The 24,863-nt window shown below is 40.1% G+C and overlaps 1 protein-coding gene across 1 annotated transcript in view; it reads right to left on the reverse strand.

Moving 5' to 3' along the window:
* Positions 1–3,636: 3,636 nt before the first annotated feature.
* Positions 3,637–24,863, reverse strand: part of LPP (LIM domain containing preferred translocation partner in lipoma) — a 729,950-nt gene continuing 708,723 nt past the window's right edge. The window contains exons 10-12 of the mRNA XM_068970945.1: positions 13,000–13,178; positions 7,138–7,258; positions 3,637–4,532 (exon numbers count right to left, since the gene is read on the reverse strand). Of these exons, the coding sequence (XP_068827046.1) occupies positions 4,404–4,532; positions 7,138–7,258; positions 13,000–13,178 (429 nt within the window). The 3' untranslated portion in view covers positions 3,637–4,403. The remainder of the gene's footprint in view (positions 4,533–7,137; positions 7,259–12,999; positions 13,179–24,863) is intronic.

The following is a 24,863-nucleotide window of genomic DNA, read 5'->3' on the forward strand; positions in this document are numbered from 1 at the left end:
AAAAAAAAAAAAACAGCAAACCAAAAGACTGTGGCAATTAAAGCGGTATGCTGACTAGATATTAAAGGCTCAAGTGGAAGCATGTCTTCATTAGCTGACTAAAACCAGAGTAAGACCACTAAATAAGACCACTTACTCACTAACAACACCTAAGACAGCACCTGTGGCATAAGAATGCTTAAAAATGTTTTCCTAATTTAGGAATCCATAAGGTACTTCCCAAGAGATGGGCGAGAACAGAAATACTGCTAGAATGCATTAAGATGAAGAGTTCAGACATCTCTGGATTTTGACTTTTCAATGAGTACATCTTTAAGATTTGGGAGGGTTATTTATGTGAAGACTCTTCAGAGGAGCATTCATAGTAGTGTAACATTTTCTTTAAAAATAAGGCACAAAATGCATGTTGCTCTCTGATTGTCTCCTGTGAAAGTGCACCAAAAGAGCGATCTTAGGAAATGAACTTGAGGCACATTTTGCAGAGGTATATCTTTTCCAGCCTCCTGGTTTCCTACAGATGGCTAAAGCAGGGTATGGAACATGCTGTCATATTTCATTCATAACACACATGTACTGAAGCTCTAGGCAACAGATGGACAATCGCTTGTTTAAACTACAAATGTGAAATACTAAGGTAGCATAGCAATATTTCTAGAAATGTATATGGAAAAAAAGCCTTTCCAAGCCAAGAGAAATGGTGAGAGGCTGTGAGGTTACATCAGTGTTTCCCTGATCTTCCTAGCAGCTGCCATAGTTTCCCCAACACCCTTCAAAACTTGATAATGGAGGGATCAAGGGGCAGCCCCAATGCAGATTTGACAAGAGAAACCTAAACCATATCAAATAGAAATAACACTGTTATTCCTGGCTGGTTCACATTAATAGGATTTTTATTAACTAGGAAAACTGTTGGGAGTTGTGTTTTCAGAGTCCTATCTGTATTCCATAAACCCTCTACGACAGCCCCATGGTAAAATGCTCTCTTCCTTTCCCAGAACCCAAATACAAAATACTTGTTTAAATGCAATTAGAATTTTATATACTTGAAACATCATTGCAAACATCTCTGCGGAATCTTAGATAGTGAGGAAACAGTTATAGTGTTGATATCTCCTCTGTATTCATCAGCATACACACAATGAAGTCATTTTGATCAGAGAAGTTGCTCTGGTAAAAACAATTTTTTAATGAAAGGAAAAAGAACCCACATCATTGAGCTGCAGAGATGTCCAGGATCTCAAAGCTTTGATGCATTTTGCTGGAACACATGACTTATTTTGAGTTTTAAAGGCCAATGTGTTCACAGATGAGACTCCATACTGAGTCAGTATGAGCTGGGGATCCAGGTGGTGGAGAAACCTAACCATGAAACACTCTGCAGAACCCAGGACACAGTGGGTTTTTCCTCCTTTTCCACATCTCTCATGTTACATGGAATTACCAAATATTTCTGTTTGTGACAATTTTTTTTTAAACCAGTATATTTTTCAGTATATTTTTCCAAACTTTCTCTTATAGACTCTATGATTTTTTCTATTATCTATGTCTTTAAATGATAACAATCAAGACAATATATCATAAGACAGTAGAATTATAATCCTTAAGGCACTAGATCTTTATATCTGTTATAGGCATCATTTCATGTAGCTAAAACAGTAAAGAGTGATTTGGCATTGCTGATACCAAATGATTAATAGAAGACAAGAAAGCAATATAAATCATATAATTAAGAAATCCTGAAATAAAATATTTTAGGATCCTTTCCTTATTATACCTTGTGAAAGAAAAAAATCTAAATCTAAATATTCTGTATATGTAGGTGTGCACATTCATTATTATAAAAGTATGATAAGTCTATATTAAAAAGAGATTTACTTTAAAAATCTTTGGTAAAGATACTCTGAGGTTACGTGATAAAAACGCACTATAAAGATTGTAAGCAAGCACTATTCTGGCAGTGTCACAGTGAGGGGCCTGTAACAGCCTTTTCTTATAACTCTCTTTTTTCTTGGCATGTAAACATTCAGTTACATAAGAACTTAAATGTAACCAACAAGTAGAATGTTACTGCATTTTTAATAGTATAAATATTTCATAAATCCTCCCTCTTCTGGCAAAATTCGTAAGACTGCATTTTAAGAGATAAACTCCACCCCCTCAATAAATTGGGCTCTTTCCTTTTGACCAAAAGATATTTTTTCCCAAGTATTTCATAAAAAACAAATTGCTGAAGCAATTCAAGCTGATTATAGATAGTATCACCCCAATTGTCTAATGGTCAGTACTCTTTGAGGTCATCAGCATGGTCTCTCCTTTCATTTGGAAGACAGAAATTCAGTGATACAGGTGCCATTGTCTCCTAAAATCCACATGCTGCCCAAAGTGGACCTCTTTTATTTCACATTATGAGAAACGTGAGGTCAAGGACAAGGGATACAAGGTAAGGAAAGCACAATGGTCAAAGGACCTTTGAAAAGCTCTAACTGTGGTCGTGCTAAAACAAACTGTTTGGTAACCAAAGCAAATGACCCACAGATTGACTTAGAAGAGCCATAGGCTTAAAGGGTATCTTATTAAAAAAAAAAAAAAAAAAGAACCACCTTTATGATTATTCCTACTAAAGTAAAATAAATGTAATTGGGATGCTTGAGGTCTGGACTGCAATGCAAAACATTCACAAATAATTTTTCATTTCTGAGTGTTAAAATTAAAAACAAAAGTCAGACTAGAAAAGCTTATCACTTTCTAATCATGAAAAAGATCTTTGTGGAATCAAGGAAGGGTATACAGGGGAATGTAGCTATATTTGTTATATTTGATTTCTCAAACTGGATATCACAGAAATCCATTATATTATTATCTATATTTTTGTTATATTTAAAATACTTCATAATTTAAAAGTATATACTTGCAGAAAGTTTTTAAAAAGGTTGACCTAATCTTCAAAAAAGATTTGAACAAATCTTAATCCAAAATACTTAGTTTACAAGATGGTAACCTGCTACTAAGAGAAGGGTCCTTCCCTAAAGGAAACATGTCAGAACATTAAAAAAAAAAAAAATGTACGTGGTTCTGCAGTTAGCAGGCAAGCATTTCACTGCCCCAAAAGAATCTGACTAAAGATTCCAGACTCTGCATATTTTTAGTTCAAAGAGGCAATTTCTTTTCAGTGATTGTCTATGAAAGTGTGGTGTAAATGTCACATCAGTGATATGAAAATGTCTCCTGCAATATGTATTTTGAGTTGCAGAAGAATTATAAGAATGATGAAACTGTGGTTTCACAACCTTTTCAAGTTTCCTGTCTTTTTAAGGCAAACTAAACAAAACCAAGACAATTTTATGTGCCCTGATTTGCAATTGTCAGGTAAAATGGACCTGGGCCTGGAAAAAAAAAAAAAGAAAATTGAACAGTTCTCTATAGAGATCTTCCTCTAGAGGAACACAGCTACACCATTCTGCTAGTTGTGTTTATATGTCCTCCCTCCCCAAACAAACAAACAAACAAAATGTTGCAATATATCTGATATGAAAAGTGGAACAGTACTGGAAGTTATATTCTAGAGAAAACCAAGTTTGTCCATATTATTATATCCAGGTAGCATGGAAAAAGAAAATTCTAATATTTGAGGCATAATAATGCCTTTTCAAATATAACCCCAAAATGCTTTATCCAGCATACCCCATCTGTAATTTCTGCAGAAAAAATATTGAAGTTTGGTTCTCTCTCACCAATATCTATTTTCAAATGAGCCCTGACACTGGTCATTATAGATTTGGAATTGGGATGGCTGCAAATTCAGCTTCTTTTAATCTATGTAATTTACAATTAAAATTCTTTATAACCTGACATAAAATTGTACATTTTTTTCCCAAGAGACATGCCTAGTTTAGAGCAATAAAAGACAATTTTTTTCAATACACAGAAAATGAATGACTATCTTTTATGATTGCTGCCAGTGTGGAAGTGATAGGATGGAGCCTTCAAGCTGAAAAGCACCTGGGAGTTGGCAGACTTCCCCAGGAAAAACTGTGTGACAGCAAATACCACACTAAAAAAAAAGCCATTCAACCAGATGAAAAGTGAGACAAACATAGGGATTAAAAGTTAAAGGAATGCAGAAGTGAATGGGATGGAGCATAATCCGTGCAAAAATGTGCAAGTCCTTGGGAACAAAGGCCTATCAAGGTTCTACATGATTAACTGTGAAATGTGTATTGTAAGAACTTGAAAAAAAAATCTCATATTCTAGGTGTTTCTAAAGAAAGGTTAATAGTGGATGAAGTAGAGGCCATCCCATCGCTTGAATGCCTTTCCTCTCTTTTCCTATCTCTCTTCTCATATTTTTCTTGTGTTTCATCCTTCTTGGAGCCACCAACTAACCGCTAAACAGGCGACTGGATTTAAAGGTCAGTGCTGGCCTTGGCGGTCAACACCCTGATGCGGGCAGAGTTGCAGGTCTTGCAGAGGATGTGTCCATCTAGCGGGTAGCAGCCTTGGTTATCTCCTTCAGACAGGAGACCACCACAATCCTGGAAGAAGGAAGGCAGAGGGAAAGGATGTCAGTGAAAATGGAAACAAACTCCTCTTTTCATTCAGAGCTTCCATAAAGAGGCCAATTACTATCTCTTCTCTTCCCCAGGACATCATATGATATGTCCTGCATTAAGCTGAAGCAGAGGCTGGGGACATAAATAAGAACAGGGTAAAATGACCTTCCTGAAGTCACTCAATAGGAAATACAGGTACAGAAGGAGAAGAACCTGAGAGTTTAGGCTCCCAAGAAGTTTGTTCCCTTAACCCAAACAATAAGAACAGGAGAGGATAAATCTTTATCATTTATTATTAATTTAAAGATTTTTCAACAGTAATATACAAGGGCAAGGACAGAATCTTGTGATAATTCCAGGTCAGAAGCTAAGTTGCAGAGTGACTCCTGCTAAGCAGCGAGCCATCAACAGGCTCTGCATCCTTACTCCAACTTTAGAAAGAAAATAAAATCCTAAGGTTTGGGGTGGGTGTGTGGAGTGGGGAATGATCCATGGTACTTTCTCAAGGGCACAGCACAGTGTGGAGGAATGAGTGCCGGGTGGGGGGCAGGGCCCTTGGGTACCACCATTAGTTCTGCTCCTGCCTCTGTCACTGCAGGCAAGCCTGCAGCCACTCTAAAAATGATTCCCACAATTCCTACCTCACTGAGATGTTAGGAGGATCAAAGAGGAAAATGGATATGACTACACTTTGAAAAAAACGCCAAGAGCTACATAACCGTGGAGAATTATACTACTGTTAATAGTACCTGAGCATCCATTTTGAAAAGTGTTATATGACAGTTAAACGCTGACCTTCACCTTTACAGGAAACAGAAATTTCTTTGGAAAAGAAAAATACAGTATTTCATCTTGAGGTGTGTGCCCTTGCTAACTGCAGTAGAAACTCTTTTAGAAGGTCGCAACTGCTGTGTGCCTCACCTCTGCTGTCTTCTATGACAGCAAGGGCGGGGGGGTGAGGCAGTCACTGAGGTTCATATCTGAATTTGACAAATAATGAAATGTAAGTTCAAAAAGGGTGTCAGCAGGAGCAGCAGCAGCAGCAGCGATGGCACCTATAGTTATTCTTCCCAAGAAGGCCAGCTTTATGGATGAACAAGCAGATATTCTGGAGATCTAGAGACATTCGGGGAGACTGAGTGATGGAATTAAGCAGAATCTTTTGATCATAATAAACAGAAAGAAATTACATAAATGACATGGTTTTAAGCCTTTAATGACCTAACATTAACCGTTACCTGGGCACCCTAAAGACCCCAGAGTCGACTGCAGTGTTGAAACTCAACTATTAGCACCTTGAATCTTAGAACCAAAAGAGCCAATACTGGGGCATCCAGAACAAGCCAGTTTTACAGGTGGGGAAGTGAGCTGTGGAGAGGGAAGTGATTTGTCCAGGGTGATGGAGGTCTGCTACCTTTTAATTCAGTGTTCCTCCCATTCTACAGTCTTGATTCTAAGACAAAGGTACAGTACAAATTTATTTTGTATTGCTATCATTTCCTTTGGGAAGAGAAAAGGTACATCTCACACCACTCTTAGAACAAACAACAAAACCATGAAAAGTCAAAGCCTGTTGGCACGTAGAGCAAGTGTGTCTAGAAATACTGGGAAGCCTGCGTCTATTGAACCTCAGTTTCTCCAACTGCAAAATGAACTCTAGGTTTTCCACACTTACAATTCAGGTCAGTTCTAAGGCTAGACATTTTTATTGCTCTTTAGTCATAACACCTAGTATAAAAGCTGGAAGTTTTTTTATTCTCTTTGGACTTCCCTGGTGGCTTAGACAGTAAAGCGTCTATCTACAATGCGGGAGACCTGGGTTCGATCCCTGGGTCGCCAAGATCCCCTGGAGAAGGAAATGGCAATCCACTCCAGTACTATTGCTCGGAAAATCCCATGGACAAAGGAGCCTGCTAGGCTACAGACCATGGGGTTGCAAAGAGTCGGACACGACTGAGCGACTTCACTCACTCACTCACTTGCTCACATTAAGGCCAGAGAGAGGCATGCAACTGGGGCTGTAGGACCGAACAAAGCACGCTGCATAAACGAGGCGGTCAGCTACAGCTCAGGTGGTGGATGGAACTGCTGCAGTCCTAGAGACTAGGGGCAGCTCAGCCAGCCCCACTGGCCCATGTCTTGGGAAAATCTCATGGGACTAGACGAGCCAATGTCAAGAGGAGGTGGTAGTAGATAGCTCATATTATCTCTTGCAGATAGAAGGGGGAGCTGCTAACTGCTGCACTTAGAAGGTCTGGTAGAAAACAGGAAAGCTTCTTCAAAAGAGAGGCCCTGGGCAAGTCATAGGACTAGGATAACAAAATGCTTTGAAGTCATTTTCTGAATGTGGTGTCCTTTTGATACCCAGATTAGAGGAGAAAGACTTGCTGCCTTTGCTATATACATGATGAGATGGCCCTCGGGCAAGAAACCTCTCATCACTTCCAACTGGGGTCACAGGTCTCTTGTAAAACCCCAAGTCAAATGAATACAGGCACTAAGGGGCTCTCCCAGATTTTATAATTGTGATATTTATAAAAATCTGGCTCTGATGGGCCTGGCAGGGGGTGGGGCGCTGACCACAGACCTCACACCGGTAGCAGTGAACATGGAAATCACGATCCAGAGCCACAATCCGGACAGTCTCCTCCTGGCCAGGGGCAGGCATGATAGGCTCCTTGCACACAGAACAGCGGGGAGCAAATTTCCTGGAAGAGGAGAGAGAGTTCTGGTTAGATATTGAATTTAAACACTGACAAAGAGGTGAAAACAAGAGAGAAGAAAAGGCGCAAACCAAGAGCCAGGACATCTGGTCTACCACCTCGTGTGACCTTGAGCAAGTCACCTTCCTTCCTTGGGTCTCCTTCCTTAGCTAAAATAGGGAGTTTATATTCAATGACTGTTGAGGTTCTTCTAGATCATAAATATCATGATTTTGGGGAAGTGGGAGATGAGTGTGTGAATTGCATCTGCATGGCCACACACTGAGTGGCCCAGTGCAATTCACACAGGCCAGTGTGTGGCAGGCATTCACCTGTGGAAAGACTGCACATACAAATCCTGGGCCGGATCAATCAGAGGGAAAAATGAAGGTCTTGGCAGCCCCTACGTGCTTCTGACTTTTGCTTCTAGACTTTGTATGTGCTTACCGGGTTCTACCCAAATTTCCTGAGGTTGGTAAGTTTGCCTCACTCCCAGTTATTAGAGCATCTTTGTTAGAAATGTGTATATATATATTAATATATATACACATATATATGTATGTATATATAAGTGTGTGAAAGTGAAAGTCACTCAGTTGTGTCCAACTCTTTACGACTCTGAGGACTATACAGTCCATGGAATTATTCAGGCCAGAATACTGGAATGGGTAGCCTGCCTTTCCCCTCTCCAGGGGCTCTTCACAACCCAGGCATCGAACCCAGGTCTCCCACATTGCAGGCAGATTCTTTACGAGCTGAGCCACCAGGGAAGCCCCATATATGTATGTATGTGTATATATACACATGTTTTTGAGGTCAACTATTGGTGAGAAATTTTAATATATCCTAACTCTTAATATTCCCTAACTCTTAATATTCCTTAGTATGACTAAAGGCCATAACATTTTTTTTTCTTATAACAGATCAGTAGGCTGCAAATACAGACCATGCATCCATCTGTATCTTCTAGAAATTAGGTGTGCCATTTATGAAGGTGTGAAATGAGACATGATTTGCAATGGACACAGATAAGAACTGAAAAGATTGAAAAAGAAAGAAAGACCGTGCAACTCAGTTTTTTCATGGTAATGCTTTTAAGATTAATGATGTTAAATTTTATCTATTTGTAGAGAGACTTAAAAAGAAATAATGATAGTAATCTAACACTTTGCAGAGCACTTTATGGTTGTCAAAGCATTTTTACATACACTATACTCTATATGTACATATTAATTTTCCTGGCAGCACCCAAAAGGCATCTGTACGGCTGCAATCTAAATAAATGTGAATTAAGCAGCAGATCAATTGATTGCTATGAAAGAAAAATTAAAAGGATCATGGTACAACTGCAGCAGTAATCAGAGTTGTTATAATTGGCATTTTATGCAAGAAGTTTATACTCAGTGGCAAAAAAGCTGCTTTGGACTACCTGATTATTTTTGAATCTGGGTCATCAGTAGTGAAATAAGCAGGCTTCTGGATTCAGCTGCAAAATCTCTTTTCCCCAAACCTACTGGGACCATAAACTTTGTGAGGTCAGAAGAGTGTTTAGCCTATCACTTTATCTGTGAGCCTTCCCCAATGTCCTCAAGTAGGATTACTTACTCCTTGAGGATAAAATATCTTTCATTGAGTTTGCCTATTTTAGTAGCAATTATTTGCATATCTTTGGAGACCTCAAAACTGTGAGCTTCCAAAGGACAAGATCTGCTTTATTTCTGAGTTTCTAGAAATAACTATTGTGACTGGTGCTGAAGATAGAAAGTCAGACAATATCTAATGGAATGAAGTATTTGCTATATTCTACATAAAAAGATGTTGCTTAGGCCTTTAAGTTCAACCTCAAGGTCTTTCCTCTTTGGAAACATATGAACAGTATTCTTGCTGAATAATGATTCTTCCTTACCAATTGGCCTCATTAAATGGGAAAAGGTAAAGGGTAGAGACTGGAAGTGGCTTCCATAGTCCCCATGGTGTTCCCCGGCCAGCATTTTAAGGACTCTGAAAACTCCCAGGTGGTCTATTTAAAACCTTGGCTCACTAAGCAGACAGTAATAATAAAATTAATTTGATAAAAACCACTTCTGATGGTTGAAATAGCTACCATTTATTACGCACTTATTGTATGCCAAGTCTTGTTAAAACTCTATATACTTGACCTTATTTTTTTAGTGATAGCAAACATGAAGAAATACTTTTTATCATTTCTGCTATACAGCCATGGGAGCCAAAGCTCAGAGAAGGATGGTCTCTTATTCATTGGGTCCTGGCACATTTCTAGCAATCCACAAATGGATGCTGATTAAATAAATACATGGATGCATGTAACACCCTTGATAAGAAAGATCAGACAGTGGAATAAAGGCTCAACACAATGAAAGAGTGATTTAAATAAATCTGCTTTTCTTGGAACTGGGAATACAGAAATAAACTAAGACTCCAGCAGTCAGACTGGTGAGGGACTTCTATATATTTCTGTATTTGTTCTGTTAACACATATGCATACAGGAGTGAGTTGCCATTTCCTTCTCCAGGGGATCTTCCCAACCTAGGGATCGAACCTGGGTCTCCTGTGTTGTGGGCAGACGCTTTACCGTCTGAGCCACCAGGGAATCCCATGCATATCCTATCATACTGCAAAAATGATTTAAGGGGTTACTGTAAAATTGTGTATGTGCATTTTTTATCACTAATCAGGCTATGTTAAGTGCTATCTATAGTGGATTTACAAAACTATAAAACATAGAGAAAGAGATCTAAATTCAAACATGGAGCTAGGGAGAGTTTGAGATCAGAGGAAGCTTCTTTGTGTATGCTGTGCTCAGCCGTGTCTGACTCTTTGCAACCCCACTGACTGTAGCCTGCTAGGGTTCTCTGTCCATGGAATTTTCACTAGATGATAATTGGGTTGGGTCTTGAAAGATGGCCATTTAGGTAAAATGGGAAAGTAAGTCTGTGTGTGTTTGTGTGTGTGTGGTGTGTATGGGTGTGCATTGGGGGTTAGGGTGGGATACAGGCAGTCTGCCAGGAAACTAGTTTGAGCAGTCATCTGAAATGACACATGGGAAAGAGTTTCTGCCTAACAGGATGGGGGATTTGGGCCAACCCCGACTGAAGGTGCTTATGGAGAGGATGGCCCATTAGCAAGGCTTTAAAAATAGCATTTTAGAAGCTTGTTACTCAGAGTGTAGTCCAAGACCACCTGGGAGCTGGTCAGAAATGCAGAATCTTAGGCCCCCACTCCAGAACTCCTGAACTAAACTTTGCAGTTTAACAAGATCTGTGACTGTAAGCACGCTCAAGTTTGGGAAGCACCAGTTTAAAGGACAGGATTCTAAGCAGGGGAGATAAATCCCTTCTCCTGGGCCTCCTGCATCTCAGCTTCTATTCCCAGGCTGCTCTGGCTACAGCCAAGCAGAGCTTCCTTGAGTGCAGAGAAGCCATTCTTCACTCTGTGCCCTTCTTAATGCCTGAGCTGTTCCTTCTGTCAGTAAGCTGCATTTCCCACTTAAAACACTCTGCTTCCAGAAGCCTACTCAGGCCTCAGTAATCTCTTCTGGCCCTGACAGCTCAAATCCTTGCCTGTGCCTCACCTCATCACTTTCGTGGTCTTTTTTGCCTGATCTCACACATTACCTGCACTTCTTCTCTTCCTTCCTCCTGTCAGACTCCTTGCTGATCTGGGCTTCTCTCTACGAATTTCTACTTATGCAATTTCTGTCCTTTAGCACTTAGCATAGTCATAGACACATAGAGGGCTCTTCATAGATGTGGTTGAACTGAATGGAAAGGCATTTCCTAGAAGCTCACAAATGGGAGATCTGTTCAGAAAGACCAAGTATCTGCAGAAGGCAGCTGCGTCTCCTCTCTGTAACCCACTTTCCTTAGCCATGCAGTGTCTGCCCTGAGTTGGACTTACAGCTGCTTTCTGTTCTAGTCTTTCAAGACCCAGAAACAGAGTTCTTTAAAATATATCTTTTATTTTTCTTTTTGGAAATGGGGGAAAGAGCAAAAAGCTTCTCCCCCTGCATACTTGCCAATCATGCAGACAACATTATTTTGAATAGTTTGCATTTTAACTTCCTATTGAATTAGCGATGGTGGGAACCATTGGGGGTTTTGGATTCTTTTTCCCTTTTAATTGCTCATGTGTGCCTTCTTGGAGTGTTCAGACCCACACACATGTCACCAGTCACAAGTCGCTAATTATGCTCCCCACTCCTCGAAATGAAAGATAAATGGCATAGATGTAAACTTACATTTGTCAGAATTGACTTCCTGTTTTAATTGAGGGGTGTAACATATCAGTCTTTTCCAGCAACAGAAACATGTGTGCTCTGATTATATCTATCAGTCTTTCTTGGATTAGAGTAAATCTAAGAAAGGAGAGAAACAGTGACAGAAATACACTCCCTATTGGTATCTTTTCACTTCCCTTAAATAGATGCAAGTTTTTTTTTCATGTGTAATTAGAAGCTAAAAATATCAATAATGTGAAGTACAATTTATGCTGTGACTGCCCTTTCAAAGTGAGCCAGCCCTTCCTTGTCTAATTCAGGTTGAGAATTCCTGCCTCTGGATTTTTTTTTTTTTTTTTTTAAATTCATTCCAGTCTGGCGTCTTTTGGTGAGGTTTTCACTTTCTCTGCTATCTGGAAAGTGGTCAGGAAATTCTTTTTTTAAAATATGAATCTCAGGTCCCCAAGCTGCTTGCGGCAAGTACCTCACGGTTGTTGACAATAGAGCAATGAAAATTAACCCACAAGGCTGTATATTTGGAGGGCAATAGAACCCAAACTGGCGAGCCATACAAGTTCATCTCTTTGCAAGCCTCAGATGATTCTTGTGTTTGCTGCACAAAACTTCTGTGTCTGCCATTTATAAACCACACCTAGAGCTGTCATATCATTTCTGGGAATATGCAACGAATGTGATCAACCAACAAACTGGTCGAATAAGAATAAGCAAAATACAAAGCTATACAATTTTCATGACCATTACGGCGATAATAAAAGAGGACTCTATAAAGGAGAGAAGTGAGGAAGTGGGGATATATTTTTCTAGGCCCATCAGTTAAGTGGTCTTGATCTTGAGGGTCTACTTTCTAATTGTCCTCAAAAGATTAGAAAATATCCTGAGGAAGAGGACCTGGGGGAAGGGCTTAGGGGAAGGTATGTATATGTTGATAATGGCATAAAACCACCTCCAAATATGCAAGAGGCTTGCTTTAGCAAGAGGGGCTGAATTGTTCTCTGAACAATTCAAATGTCTCCCCCTATAACTTCCTATGTGCAGAGTGGAAAAGACATGGCTCTAGAGAGAACCCTAGGCTGTCTTGGATGGGAAACTGGTCTGGTCTAATGAACAAACTGAAGAGCTCAGAGAAAACTGGGCAATTTGTCCACTGGCACACAGCTTGTTCACGATTAGGCCAGGGAGAGCTACCCTGTGATCCTGCCTTTTTCCAGTAATATGTTCTGTGGCTGACTCAACTTTCTCACAATTAAGGTGACACAAACATGTGATAAGCCCAAGGGAAGCTTTGAAGCAGAGGCCGTGCTGGAGAACCGCACGGATTACTTGATATCACTTCCTGCATTGGAGGAGGGAATAAATAACTTCTTTCTAAGGTCCCACCAAATCCTGAGATTCTATAGTTTGGAGAGAGAAGATTAGCCTATATGCCAGGCAGCAAGATCAGACCCCAAGAGGACCATCAGGTGGCAGAAGGGAGAGTAGATCGCCTACTTGTGGAAGTCCTCAATGCAGTGGATGAGGCCACCAGCGTCCACGGTGAATGGGATCCCATCCAGGCTGCGGTGGCACATCACACAGGTAAAGCAGTGAGGATGATAAGCCTTCCCTGTGGCTCGGAGAATCCGCTCCATGATGGGCTTGGAGCAAACGCTGCATTGCTCCAGGGTATTCTAGGGAGGAAAAGAAAAAATGCCAATGTTAGGATGGGATGTAAGGAGCTCCACTTACATAGTAACTTATAGCATGACAATCAGTGTTCCAGAACATATGGGCTCATGTGCTTTCACATAGTATTTGGAGAAAGGCAGAGTGTTTATTACAGAGGGAGAATGAAACAGACGGATCGAGTGGCTCTTCTAAGGCCATGCAGATGTGTTTTGTGTTTTAGTCACTGAAGTCTGTCCAACTCATTAAGATCCTATGGACTGTAGCTCTCCAAGTTCCTCTGTCCATGGGATTTCCCAGGCAAGAACACTGGTGTGGGGTGCCACACCCTCTTCCATGGGATCTTCCTGGCTTGAGGATCGAACCTGTGTCTCCTGCACTGGTAGAAGGACTCTATACCACTGAACCACAAGGGAAGCCCTCTGGCTTTGTACAGCAACTCAATTTTGCTGTAGTGGCAGGAAGGCAGCCACAGACAATGTGTAAGTAAATGATCATGACTGTGTTCTAATATAAAACTTTATTTACAAAAGCAAGCTGGATTTGGCCATGGCTATAGTTGAGCTTCCTAAGTGGCACTAGTGGTAAAGAACCAGACTGCCAATGAAGGAGACCTAAGAGGCGCAAGTTCAGTCCTTGGATTGGGAAGATCCCCTGGAGGAGGGCATGGCAACCCACTCCAGTATGCTCACCTGGAGAATCCCATGGACAGAGGAGCCTGGCAGGCTGCAGTCCATAGGGTTGCAAACAGTCAGACACGGCTGAAGTGACTTAGCACATAGTTGGCTGACCTCTGAACTACACAATCTGGGTTCTCCACTGGAAGAATACTTCTCTATTACTTCTAAAACTGGATTAATCATCAAAATCTTACCAGGATCACTCAGAACCTTAACATTTTAGAGTGGTCTCTCTGATGACCCAGACTCGCAGAGAGCATGCTGGTTATAGAACCCAATGAAAGATCAGTAAAATCAATGATGTTTTGATCATTTAAACCCTTGATTCAAACACCATCTCCACATTTAGTGTTGGGAACTCTTGATGGAAATATTGAACCTAGAAGGTTTTGAGTCTAGAGGGTTTGTTGAACCTAGAGGGTTTCACTTTTGAGAAATGAAATAAGAAAGTCAAATTTATTTGGCTTTAAAAATATATTCAGCTTTAAAAATAAATCCTCCTACCCTTTTAAAATTGATATCATTTATTGAGTCAGGACTCAGAAAGATTGATAAAAGACTTTCCATCCTTGCCTAGAATTGTATGCTCTCTTACCAGACAACAGAGTTTCACATGTAATATGCAATATTCTAACTGAGATGTTTGGACTGACTCCATGAGTTTATAAGCTAGAATAAACCTGGGATAGGGATCTGATCAGAAAACTGCAAAACTGGAAGGGATATGGAAATGGAGAAGAAATATTTCCCTCTTACCACTGGAAATTTTAAATGGGCATGAGGCAAGGCATGTCTGTTGGTAGACAGATAACCAGTGTGCTGGTAACAACCAGAGGAACGGTGCCTGAGCGGCTTCTTGTTTCCATCTCTTCTGTAACACTTGCCCATCCTCATACTGACTTTCAGTTTCCTTTCTAAAATACAGGTGTGAATAAGTAGCTTTCCTGCCAGAAAAACTTCTATGGCTCCTCATTGTGAAAAGAGCTAGTTCCACACCTGACATGCAATCTCCTGTTTTAGGCTCAGATTTCCCTAATGTTTCAGACTGCTACTCTTGCGCAAACCAATGAGGAACTTCCATACTTCTGTGCGTTGTCATGCCTAGAAGGAATCACAGTTTGCTGTTTTGACCTCTCAAGGTATGGACCAGAAGCCATCTTTCCAGGCAAGCCTTCTTCAGTAACTTCAGTTGGAATAAACTGGTTTTTTTTCCTATCCCTTTCCTAAGCACTTAATTCATGTTGACTATAGCACTTACAATATTCACTGCATTACAATTATTTGCACATATGGGTATTTCCTATACTATACTGTGATTCTGGCAGGGATTATGTCTTAAGAATGTTTCTTTGTCCCATGCTTTTCCCCTGGTGGCTCAGATGGTAAAAAAAAAAATCTGCCTGCAATGCAGGAGACCCAGGTTCATTCCCTGGGTTGGGAAGATCCCCTGGAGAAGGAAATGGCAACCCACTCCAGTATTTTTGCCTGGAGAATTCTATGGACAGAGAAGCCTGGTGGGCTACAGTCTATGGGATCGCAAAGAGTCAGGCATGACTGAGAGACTAACACTTTCACTTTTTTATCCAGCATACTACCTGGAATAAAAAGAATCCTAGGAGGAACATATGCAAAAAGAATGAAGGAAGGAATATTGTTTACATCCCACTCTGGCTTCACAGTGCTAGCCTGAGTCCCCTAACTCTGGAATCCAGAGGACAGCAAATCCACCTCCATTCTCTCCTCCAAGCTGTGGTTGCTGGAGATTCTGAAATTGCTTAGTATGCCTCTGGTCACAGTCTAAACTCATGGAAACTATTAACCTATTTTCCCCCCATTTTGAAGTGGTAAAATTAAAATAGCAGAAGAACATAAGATGAGAGTCTGGAGATGACGATGGTCTGGACAATGAAGGCCCTGGTTCTTTTCTACCCTGGTGATCTGAGTTAATGTGGCTGGAAACTGTCTTCCCAGGGTTTATGTTTTGCTCTTCTGTGGGTTTTAACTTTTTCTTTTTTAAAGCCAACCCTGTAATGGAGTTGAACAAACCAGAAAATGCTTGACCAGAAAACGTTTTTGTTTGCATTGAGGCTTGGCTGCAAGATTTAGCCCATTTACTCAAAACCAGCAGCAACATATAAAGTTGAGTCAGTTTCTAAGGAAAGACTTTATGGCCCAAGTTTAAAGGGCAGGTAATCGGAACATTTCTGCTACAAAAGAAAGTGTAAAATATTCCTAAAGTGAGACTGCAGTAAAATGCCCCCAAATCAGGAAATAAAAGCTCCAAGAATGTATCTGACTAGAAGCTTGGATTAGTGAATGGTTGAGGACATATGAATCTTCTTGAGCCAGTTCCCTTTACTGTATTCGTCTCTCAGTCTCCAACTGGTCCATTAGGACCTTTAGACATATCTTCTCTTAGAGAAAGGATAGACTGTATAAATGTCTGGGAAGAGGACTCTAGGAGTTCCTCTAGTCCAGGCCTCTGATTTCACAGGTGAGAAAACAGACCCGGAAGACTGACACGGCTGGAACCTGAGTCATGGAAATGATTAGGAGAAGAGGATGGGCTGGTACCTCGTTCCTGACTCCCAGTAATTCAGGTAGAGATCTGATGAGTTAATTCTGTAGTCACAGAGAAACAAAGTGCTGGATGAAGAAGATGAATTGTCCCTCTGGATTTGTCAACATCTACTGTATGAACTTAGGTAGATGATTTTTCCTCCCTAGACCTTGGTTTTCTCATCTGCAAAACAGTGACTAATTTCAGCTCTGCAGTTTTATTAGTCTGTGATATATCAGTATAGTCATTCAGTCATGTCTGATTCTTGGCAACTCCATGGACTGTAGCCCACCAGGCTCCCCTGTCCATGGTGATTCTCCAGGCAAGAATACTGGAATGGGTTGCCATGCCCTCCTCCAGGGGATCATTCCAACCCAGAAATCAAATCCAGACCTCTCTCATTGCAGAAGATTCTTTACCATCTGGGCCATCAGAGATGCCCTGATATATCAGTATTAACCAATACAGGCTTCGGTCAATATTTCCATTACTAGAGATATACTAACAACAACTGAATGACCCTTCCTCCGAGGCTTGAAACAAGGGTTCGTGTGTCAGAAACCTTGACTCTCTAACCTTGACTTTACCTTACTACTTGGAATTCCAGAAGTTACTAAAGGTAGAATCTTAAGCATGACAGATCTTTGTGTCTTCTTATAGAAGGTTATTTTAAAGTCAGACTAAAAGATACACATTTTATCAGTTCAGTTCAGTTGTCGCTTAGTCCTGTCTGACTCTTTGCGACCCCATGAATCGCAGCATGCCAGGCCTCCCTGTCCATCACCATCTGCCAGAGATCACTCAGACTCATGTCCATCGAGTGCGTGATGTCATCCAGCCATCTCATCCTCAGTCGTCCCCTTCTCCTCCTGCCCCCAATCCCTCCCAGCATCAGAGTCTTTTCCAATGAGTCAACTCTTCGCATGAGGTGGATAAAGTACTGGAGCTTCAGCTTAAGCATCATTCCTTCCAAAGAAATCCCAGGCTTGATCTCCTTCAGAATGGACTGGTTGGATCTCCTTGCAGTCCAAGGGGCTCTCAAGAGTCTTCTCCAACACCACACTTCCAAAGCATCAATTCTTCAGCGCTCAGCCTTCTTCACAGTCCAACTCTCACATCCATACATGACCACAGGAAAAACCATAGCCTTGACTAGATGAACATTAGTCGGCAAAGTAATGTCTCTGCTTTTGAATATGCTGTCTAGGTTGGTCATAACTTTTCTTCTAAGGAGTAAGCGTCTTTTAATTTCATGGCTGCAGTCACCATCTGCAGTGATTTTGGAGGCCAAAAAAATAAAGTCTGGCACTGTTTCTACTGTTTCCCCATCTATTTCCCATGAAGTGATGGGACCGGACGCCATGATCTTTGTTTTCTGAATGTTGAGCTTTAAGCCAACTTTTTCGCTCTCCTCCTTCACTTTCATCAAGAGGCTTTTTAGCTCCTCTTCACTTTCTGCCTTAAGGGTGGTGTCATCTGCATATCTGAGGTTCTTGATATTTCTCCCAGCAATCTTGATTCCAGCTTGTGTTTCTTCCAGTCCAGCATTTCTCATGATATACTCGGCATAGAAGTTAAATAAGCAGGGTGACAATATACAGCCTTGACATACTCCTTTTCCTATTTGGAACCAGTCTGTTGTTCCATGTCCAGTTCTAACTGTTGCTTCCTGACCTGCATTCAGATTTCTCAAGAGGCAGGTTAGGTGGTCTGGTATTCCCATCTCTTTCAGAATTTTCCACAGTTTATGGTGATCCACACAGTCAAAGGCTTTGGCATAGTCAAGAAAGCAGAAATAGATGTTTTTCTGGAACTCTCTTGCTTTTTCCATGATCCAGCAGATGTTGGCAATTTGATCTCTGGTTCCTCTGCCTTTTCTAAAACCAGCTTGAACATCTGGAAGTTCACGGTTCACGTATTGCTGAAGCCTGGCTTGGAGAATTTTGAGCATTACTTTACTAGTGTGGGAGATGAGTACAATTGTGCGGTAGTTTGAGCATTCTTTGGCATTGCCTTTCTTTGGGATTGGAATGAAAATTGACCTTTTCCAGTCCTGTGGCCACTGCTGAGTTTTCCAAACTTGCTGGCATATTGAGTGCAGCACTTTCACAGCATCATCTTTCAGGATTTGAAACCGCTCAACTGGAATTCCATCACCTCCACTAGCTTTGTTCATAGTGATGCTTTCTAAGGCCCACTTGACTTCACATTCCAAGATGTCTGGCTCGAGATTAGTGATCACATCATCATGATTATGTGGGTCGTGAAGATCTTTTTTGTACAGTTTTTCCATGTATTCTTGCCACCTCTTCTTAGTATCTTCTGCTTCTGTTAGGTCCATACCATTTCTGTCCTTTATCGAGCCCATCTTTGCATGAAATGTTCCCGTGGTATCTCTAATTTTCTTGAAGAGATCTCTAGTCTTTCCCATTCTGTTGTTTTCCTCTATTTCTTTGCATTGATCACTGAAGAAAGCTTTCTTATCTCTTCTTTCTAGTCTTTGGAACTCTTCATTCAGATGCTTATATCTTTCCTTTTCTCCTTTGCTTTTCGCTTCTCTTCTTTTCACAGCTATTTGTAAGGCCTCCCCACACAGCCATTTTGCTTTTTGGCATTTTTTTTCCATGGGGATGGTCTTGATCCCTGTCTCCTGTACAATGTCACGAACCTCATTCCATAGTTCATCACACATTTTATAGAAATATGAAAATTTTCTAAATTAGGTTAAAATGAAATGTTTGTTGGTCAGTCATGCCCACCTCTTAGTGATCTCATGCACTGTAGCCTGCCAGGCTCCTCTGTCCATAGACTTTTCCATGCAAGAATACTGGAGTGGGTAATCATTCTCTTTTTCAGGGGATCTTCCCAACCCAGGGATCAAACCTAGAGTCTCCTGCATTGCCAGCCAATTATCATCTGAACTGCTAGGGAAGCCTATAAAATGAAATGGTTAATAAATAAAATTGTATTTAATAAAAGAGAAAAAGAAATAACAAGTCTTCAAGCAAACAAGGAGAAGATGGGTGTCTCAGTATCTACTCAAATTGCATCTTGTCCATGGAGTAGGGACACCAAGTTTGACAGCCTAAGGCCCTTAAAAATGAGTAGAGGGCTTCATGACCTGACTTTGGACCCATCTCTACTGCTCTTTCCCATAGGCCCCACCTGCTAGCTGCCACACTAAGCTCTCTGCCACATCTTTAATAGCTGTGTTCTTTTAAAAGCCCAGACTACTCACATTCTTCCTTGTTTAGAGAATACTTACCCATTCTCCAAAGTTAAGCTCCAGTGTTACCTCTTCTGCAAAACCTTTCCTAATTCTCCCTCTGTTATACTCCAAGAAGAAGAAGTCACTTCTACTCCTATTGGATTGTATTATGCTTCTTCTATGACACTGAATATAATAATGTCCTTGATTTAAAGGTTTATGTCAACCTCCATGACCAAACAGTGGCCACCCTGCTCTTCTGGTAGGGAGCCATAGTCATAGGTTGAGTTTCCTAGGAAACAGTTTCTGAAACAGAGATTTACACAAAAGAAGTTATTGAAGAGTGTCTTTGAGCTCATACCTGTGGGAGAGAACAGGCAGCCTTTGGAGAGAGGGAGGAATTGAACTATGATGCGGTTATAATAAAGGTTTCTGATAGTTTCATGGAGAACTCTGGAGTGAGGATAACTGTGCAAACTCGTCTTTCCCTGAAGCTAGGGGGTAGGATGTTTATACCCTTACATCTGCCATCCAATGGATACAGGCTGCTTGCAAGGAGGAAGAATGATGTTGGGATGAGTTGTGTTCCCTTCACTTCAGGTTAAACAGGGGGTCTGGGCAGTGCACTACAGTATCCATAACAGTAAACATCTTTGCCCAGGGCCTGCATGGTCCATGGTACACATTAGGCAAGAGGGAACCAGGTGTAAAAGGAAGCTTCCCAAGTGGCTCAGTAGTAAAGAATTTGCCCGTCAATGCAGGAGACATGGGTCCGACCCCTGACCTGAGAAGATCCCACATGCCTTGGAGCAACAAACCCGTGAGCCACAACTAATGGGCCTGTGCTCTAGAGCCCATGCTATGAAACAAGAGAAGCTGCCACAATGAGAAGCCTGAGCACGACAGCTAGAGAGTAGCTCCAGGTCTCCCCAGCTAGAGAAAAGCCCGCACAGCAATGAAGACCAGCAGAGCCAAAAAAGGAATCCTAGGCTTATTTGAAGATTTTTAAGGAATTTTTGAAAATATTTTAAGCAGTTACTCAAATGAAAGTATCATTAATGAGAGAAGATGTTAGAGTAGCAGAAAAAAATAAGAAATTATTTAACTGCTAAAAGGCACAGCTTATAAACTTTTTTGAAGTGATGGCAATACAATTGTGATTAAAAGCAAAAAGTGAAAATAAAAATAAAACTGTCAACAAATATTGTACACAAAACTCCCAAATGCAACTGTTTTTAAATGAGAGAGACAATCTGGTTGTATCTTTTCTATCCTTGGATAATTATAAATAACTTCTCTAATTCACAGGCATAAGAGCTGGAAGTATCATCTGAATATAAATGAAGGATACAGGTAACACAAGCATTGACTATTAGTTAAAATGATGAAGAAAAGAATATTTCTATAATTTATATATTCCTTAGGTGTGTGCGTGTTCCCTGTTGCAGATTAAATCAAGAGACATAAGTATTTGAAGATTTGGAAGACTATAAAGTACTGCCATTTAGAAATGTTAAAATTTTCATTTCATAAAATTAAAATGTGATCTTATATTCAGTCTTTATTGTTTTTTTTTTTTTTTTTTTTTTTTAGGTACTAAAGCAATACTGGAACAGAAAAGACTCTTGGAAAGAGAAGGGTGACATCTCATGTTCTAGATACAGTTTTGGTCTTGCTGAGCTAAGAATAAAAAGAAAGAAATGAGGAGAGCTAGAAAATATGAGACTTTTAAAAGTCTTTAGAGATTATTGTGGTCCTGGAGTTTTCAACTCCCCTCACTTGTCCTCTCTTCCCCTAATCCTTTGTTCAGGGAAGCAATTTATCAAGGAAGCACATTCGAAAGAGTCCAAAATCACTTCTGGATGGAGAGAGGAGAGGATGAAGCCTGTTGGGGGGGTGGTACATGCAGTACAGATTAAAACCCATCCATCTGGTCCCAACTACCATATTCAGGAGACTAAAGGGCAGCAAGGGAAAACAACGAGTGGAAGATATGTAGTTAGAGGATAGGTCTAATTCTCCATCCAGTGGATAGCCCCACTGCTGCATCACAGCATACCTATTCCATATTTCAGTTGACATACTCCACATTGCAAATGAAAGGCAGATGACCCGCAAGCTACATGCGTATAAAACAAAGAGGAAACACGCTGAGATCTTAAGACAGTTCGTCTACTGTCAATTTCATTGGCTCCCACAGGGTAAGCCAGAAAACTCATTGCTGGATCCCTAGCATCTACAACAGTATCCTTGCCTAAAACTGATGCTCCATAAATATTAGTTTCATCATGAATAACCAAACTCTTGATACTTGACATAAAATGAAATACAATCTAATCATGCAAAACAACTCTCTAGTCCAAAGCTTCTCAACTGGCAGGCTAATACACAGTGCCTCTAATGGGGCCCAGGTGTCCCATGTTTGGAAGGGTCAGAAGGGGCCAGAGGTTCTATAGTCCCTGAACGGTAGTTACCTTGGGCCAGGAGAAGCCTCATCTACTCACTCCAGTGTGCTCAATGAAGGCCATCACTTTTCACATGAACCATGATGTAAAAAAGACTGGAAAGCATTACCTAAGTGTAGGTATTCCCAACAGAATAGCAATGTGGTACAGTAAGAAGAGAACATGGCTATGACTCAGCAAGCTTCACTGAAATGCCACTGACATTATTTACATTCATATAATTGTATTATCTACCTTAATTTGGGAATAAAGACTTGTTCTTGATTCTGGTAATCAAGGCTTCCCAAATAATGACAGTACTTTTCGGTTTCCTTCACAGATGAAGACATCATCTTATCTCGTTAGTTTTTCAAATAAGCCCACAGTATATAACCATCAAACAGCTCTGCCTCCCAGGAAGGCATGCATTATCCATCAAAAGTTCTCTTGCATTTTCCAAGTGTCCTTCACCTATATCTGTATCTTAACCTAAATCTCTATTGTGTTTATATCTAATATGTATTTCAAAAAGACTGAAAATAACAACAGTTACCCTATGACTGTGATTTTTCAATTAGAATAAAAATTCCTACTCGATAGATGAGAACTCTAATTTTTTCAAAACAGGAAAAATTTTGAGTCAATTTAGCAGACGGCATCAATACCTCAAGATGTATTTTCTTTTGATGTCATTACCTCCACACACAAAATGACAGCTATGAAATATGTCACTGAAAATTCAGTTTAAGAACTTCAGCATTCTTATTTTTGTCATTTTGGTTCATCTTTTTGAGCATAACTCTTTGCATCCCATGCCTACGTAACAGGCACTTTCTTATAAATCCCTTTTAAAGAAACTTTTCACGTTTTTCTGATGAGCAGAGTTGTCTGTCCCCTTAATTTAGCATTACAGAAAGCCTCAAGAGTAGGACAAAACATTCAACATCCTGGCAGGTACAGTTGAAGAGAGAACAGACAAAGAGACCATCCCTACTCTCTGAAGCTCCCACTGTGGGGGGCGAGGGAGACACTTCTATAAATAACTGACTGGAGGTAAAGGGCACAACAAATTGCTATTACCAAGGAATGAGTAATACGTGATGGGAGCACAGAGGAGAGTAATTACTAATGAATGGTGAGGGAGCAGGCAATGGTGGTGATATATGGTTCTGGGAATCTATTGTGGGTGGGACTTGAGTAGCTCTTGGAAAAAAAACACATCGTAACAGTTTTTGGAACTAATGTTGTGCTAAAACAAAAGTCTTCATTATGTAAGTCCCAGATATGCCTACTCTGAGACAAAATTCATTCCACAAGAAGAGTATTGTAACAAAATGAGCACATTGGACAGCACTGGTAAAGGGAACTTGACATTGCTAGAGATGAATGTCTATGTGTTAAACTAATGCAAACAAAACATGTGACTACTAACAGCATTTAGAGGAAACAACTTTTATAAGATTTTCTGTTTTTATTCGGACTAAATAAATTGAATTTAAAACTAAGAAACGTGTCTTAAAACCACAAGGGAAAAAGCCAACAGAAAGAACAAAAACAGACAATTAGATCATTTCATTCAATTTTACCATAAGCCACAAATCACATTCCTCACAAAGTAAATAAATGCCCTGGTGTTTATTCTGAAGCACTGGGATTAGGATTACAATCTGAGCTTTACTGAGTTAAAAAAAGACACTCCATTAAAGGGCATTTAGCTTGTCTCTACCTTCAGGCCCAGAGAGGTACTATTTTACCTTAAAAAGTATAGCCTTTATGGAACAAGGTTCTTTCAAAACAAAAACACTTATCTTGAACGTTTCCTAACCCTTGAGAAATAAGATGGGGGAGCTGGGACTCATGAGCATCTTAGACGTTTATGCCAGGAGCAAAATTAAAAGATCACAGAACTCCATTGAGAGTATTGTGAGAGGAGGAAAGAGTGGAATTCCTTTCCTTCTAAGCTAAGTCAGATAGATGATAGAATTGTCTTTACAGCATCATCAAGGTACAATCTGTTGGGACTTGTTAACTCTGGAATCAGAGAAGAGTCTGCTATATGGGGTAAGAGAATTATTGGTAGGTTCAAGAAACCTGCATTTCTTGAATTTTCTATGCAATTTTCTTGACCACTCTGGCCTTCTGTTTCCTCATCTACTATACAAGAATGAAAACATTTACACTATAGTTCTGTAGGAACTAAATGAGGTCATATATATGAAAATAAGACACAGAGCCTGGTTGTATAATAAATGCTAGTTTTGTTTAATTCTTGTCAATTTTAGGGGACTAGAACATACATTTAATTAATTTGACCTTTGATCATTTAATTACACTATTATAAGTACTACATTTCTAATTTTTGCATCACCATCAATCTCATATTTTATATCTTTACTAAAACAAATGGATTATTGAAGGAATTCTGTGTATGATACTCTAGGACAACTGGATAACATAATAATATAAAATGGGCTCTTGGATTTCTAAGATTCCTTGCTACGTCCACGAGAATTTTGTGGAAGAGCTATTTTCACTTTTAGGTACAATTTTTATATCTCAAACCCAGAAATACCTTAGTTCTTCATAAAAGTAATTTGTATAATTTTATACTCTCAAAATAAAAACTGACATCTTGCTTTGGTAGAGTTTTTAATGTTTAGTAACTACACAACCAGGGCCTCATTTGATCTCTGCAATAATCTATCAGAGTCAGTAGAATGGTAGAATTCTTTTCCCTGTTATATATCCCATGACTATAAACGTGGTCAGATTTGAACCTCTATCTTTAAAGTCCAAAG

This window comes from Capricornis sumatraensis, chromosome 1 (genome assembly GCF_032405125.1).
Source record: "Capricornis sumatraensis isolate serow.1 chromosome 1, serow.2, whole genome shotgun sequence".
NCBI classification, from domain to species: Eukaryota; Metazoa; Chordata; class Mammalia; order Artiodactyla; family Bovidae; genus Capricornis; species Capricornis sumatraensis.